The sequence below is a fragment of the Frieseomelitta varia genome, unplaced genomic scaffold (assembly GCF_011392965.1).
Source record: "Frieseomelitta varia isolate USP_RPSP 00005682 unplaced genomic scaffold, Fvar_1.2 scaffold_88, whole genome shotgun sequence".
NCBI lineage: Eukaryota > Metazoa > Arthropoda > Insecta > Hymenoptera > Apidae > Frieseomelitta > Frieseomelitta varia.
In genome coordinates this window covers 170470-172042 of record NW_025110678.1, presented here as the reverse complement: position 1 = coordinate 172042, position 1573 = coordinate 170470, and the positions used below count along the sequence as shown (strand labels likewise).

The window sequence follows — 1573 nt, the reverse complement described above, 5'->3', positions numbered from 1 at the left end:
GCAAAAAGCCGATTCTCATTTTAATTATATAGAAGCAACGTGATTAATTATAGATACCGCAATGTTTCGAAAAACTGTACTCGCGTCAATGCATGAAAGAGGAAAATGAGATGAATGGTATTAAAATTATCAATTCTTGATAATTCGAAGTGCGTCAGCAATTTCGAGTAACATTTTATTATTGTTCAATTATAAAAGTTACAATATGTCATACTTCGAGGGATAATATACTTATGTATGTTGTATGCGTATACAAACATATTGATGCAATCGTTATTACTATAACGCTATTCCTTTCTTTGTCTTTATATTATTAAATTATATATTATATTATTATGAATAGATTACGGATTTTTAAAAATACATATTTTTAAAAATATACCTCAATAAAAAATTATTTTACATTCACACAGGTGTTATAAGAAGCACTCCAGTTTGACAACAGTTTACTTAGATTTTCTTTTTATTCTTATTTCGATCGAATCTTTCTTATCACACGAACGTACAAAAAATCTAATCCGTAATCTAATTACAAATTAAAAACAAAGTTGCAGGAATTCTTACCAAAATCCGTACGTTGTATAAATAATAATTTTTTTTTTTTTTGGTATCCAAGAATCATAGCTGAGATTCTCGTTCGCAGAATAGAAAAGAAATTATTATTTGTATTAGTTTGCTACTGGGTACGTTTTCTTCTTTATCTAACAATCATTTGTTACCAACAGATCTGTTTGTATCTCTTGGAAGCATCCAGTACGAAGTTTCATCTCTCGAATTGTTCAACGGTCTTGAATAATCAGTGATTTGTATACGAGGTACAGGATTTTTCGACGCCTTCTGCGATCCACACAATTCCACGAAAATGTCTTTGAACATTCCCAGAAAATTGTTAAACGATTTCACCAACGGACACTCGCAGAATAAACTATCGTCTTTCGTCTGAGACACTGCGATACTGTTCTCGTATCCAAAAAACTTAATAGAAATAACAATACTTTCCTTAGTTGTTTCAATAGACACTCTTTTACTTTTGTCTAGAGTTTGATCCATCGTTGAGCTCGGCTCATTACGAACAGTTGAATCGGAAATTGTACTCGGGTCGTTCTGCAATTGTTCCACAAACTCAGTATTCCCTTTCATTTTATTGTCATTGTTCGCGACCACCTCGTTATTCGGTGGTCTCAAGCTCGTGTCACTTATACTGATCTTCGAAGAGGTCAACAGATTGTAAGTTCCTGTCTGTGAGAGTGAAATCGGTGATATGTAGCTCGGTTTTTGAAGAGGAATGTTCACCGTTTGATTTCTCCTTCGGCCGCTCTCATTAGCTTTTAAGTCTTTGCGCCTTGAGTAGATTAACCTGGAAATTTTTACAATCCGACAAAATTTTCACGGTGGTTAAATAATGAAATTATACGTTAATTTATATTAATTATTAATGAAGACTCGCGATGGATTGTTTGGAAAATTTGTGGCGACATTTAGAAAGAATCTGAATATATTGAGTCAGTAATCAACGTATCTATTTTTTACTATTTATCGGATAGCTGCATAATCGCTTTACTAAAAAAAAAAA

The 1573-nt window shown here is 32.4% G+C and overlaps 1 protein-coding gene across 1 annotated transcript in view; it reads right to left on the bottom strand.

Moving 5' to 3' along the window:
* Nucleotides 1-342: 342 nt before the first annotated feature.
* The window catches only part of LOC122536946, a 4137-nt gene continuing 2906 nt past the window's right edge, over nucleotides 343-1573 (bottom strand). The window contains exon 4 of the mRNA XM_043669742.1: nucleotides 343-1357. Within this exon, the coding sequence (XP_043525677.1) occupies nucleotides 709-1357 (649 nt within the window). The 3' untranslated portion in view covers nucleotides 343-708. The remainder of the gene's footprint in view (nucleotides 1358-1573) is intronic.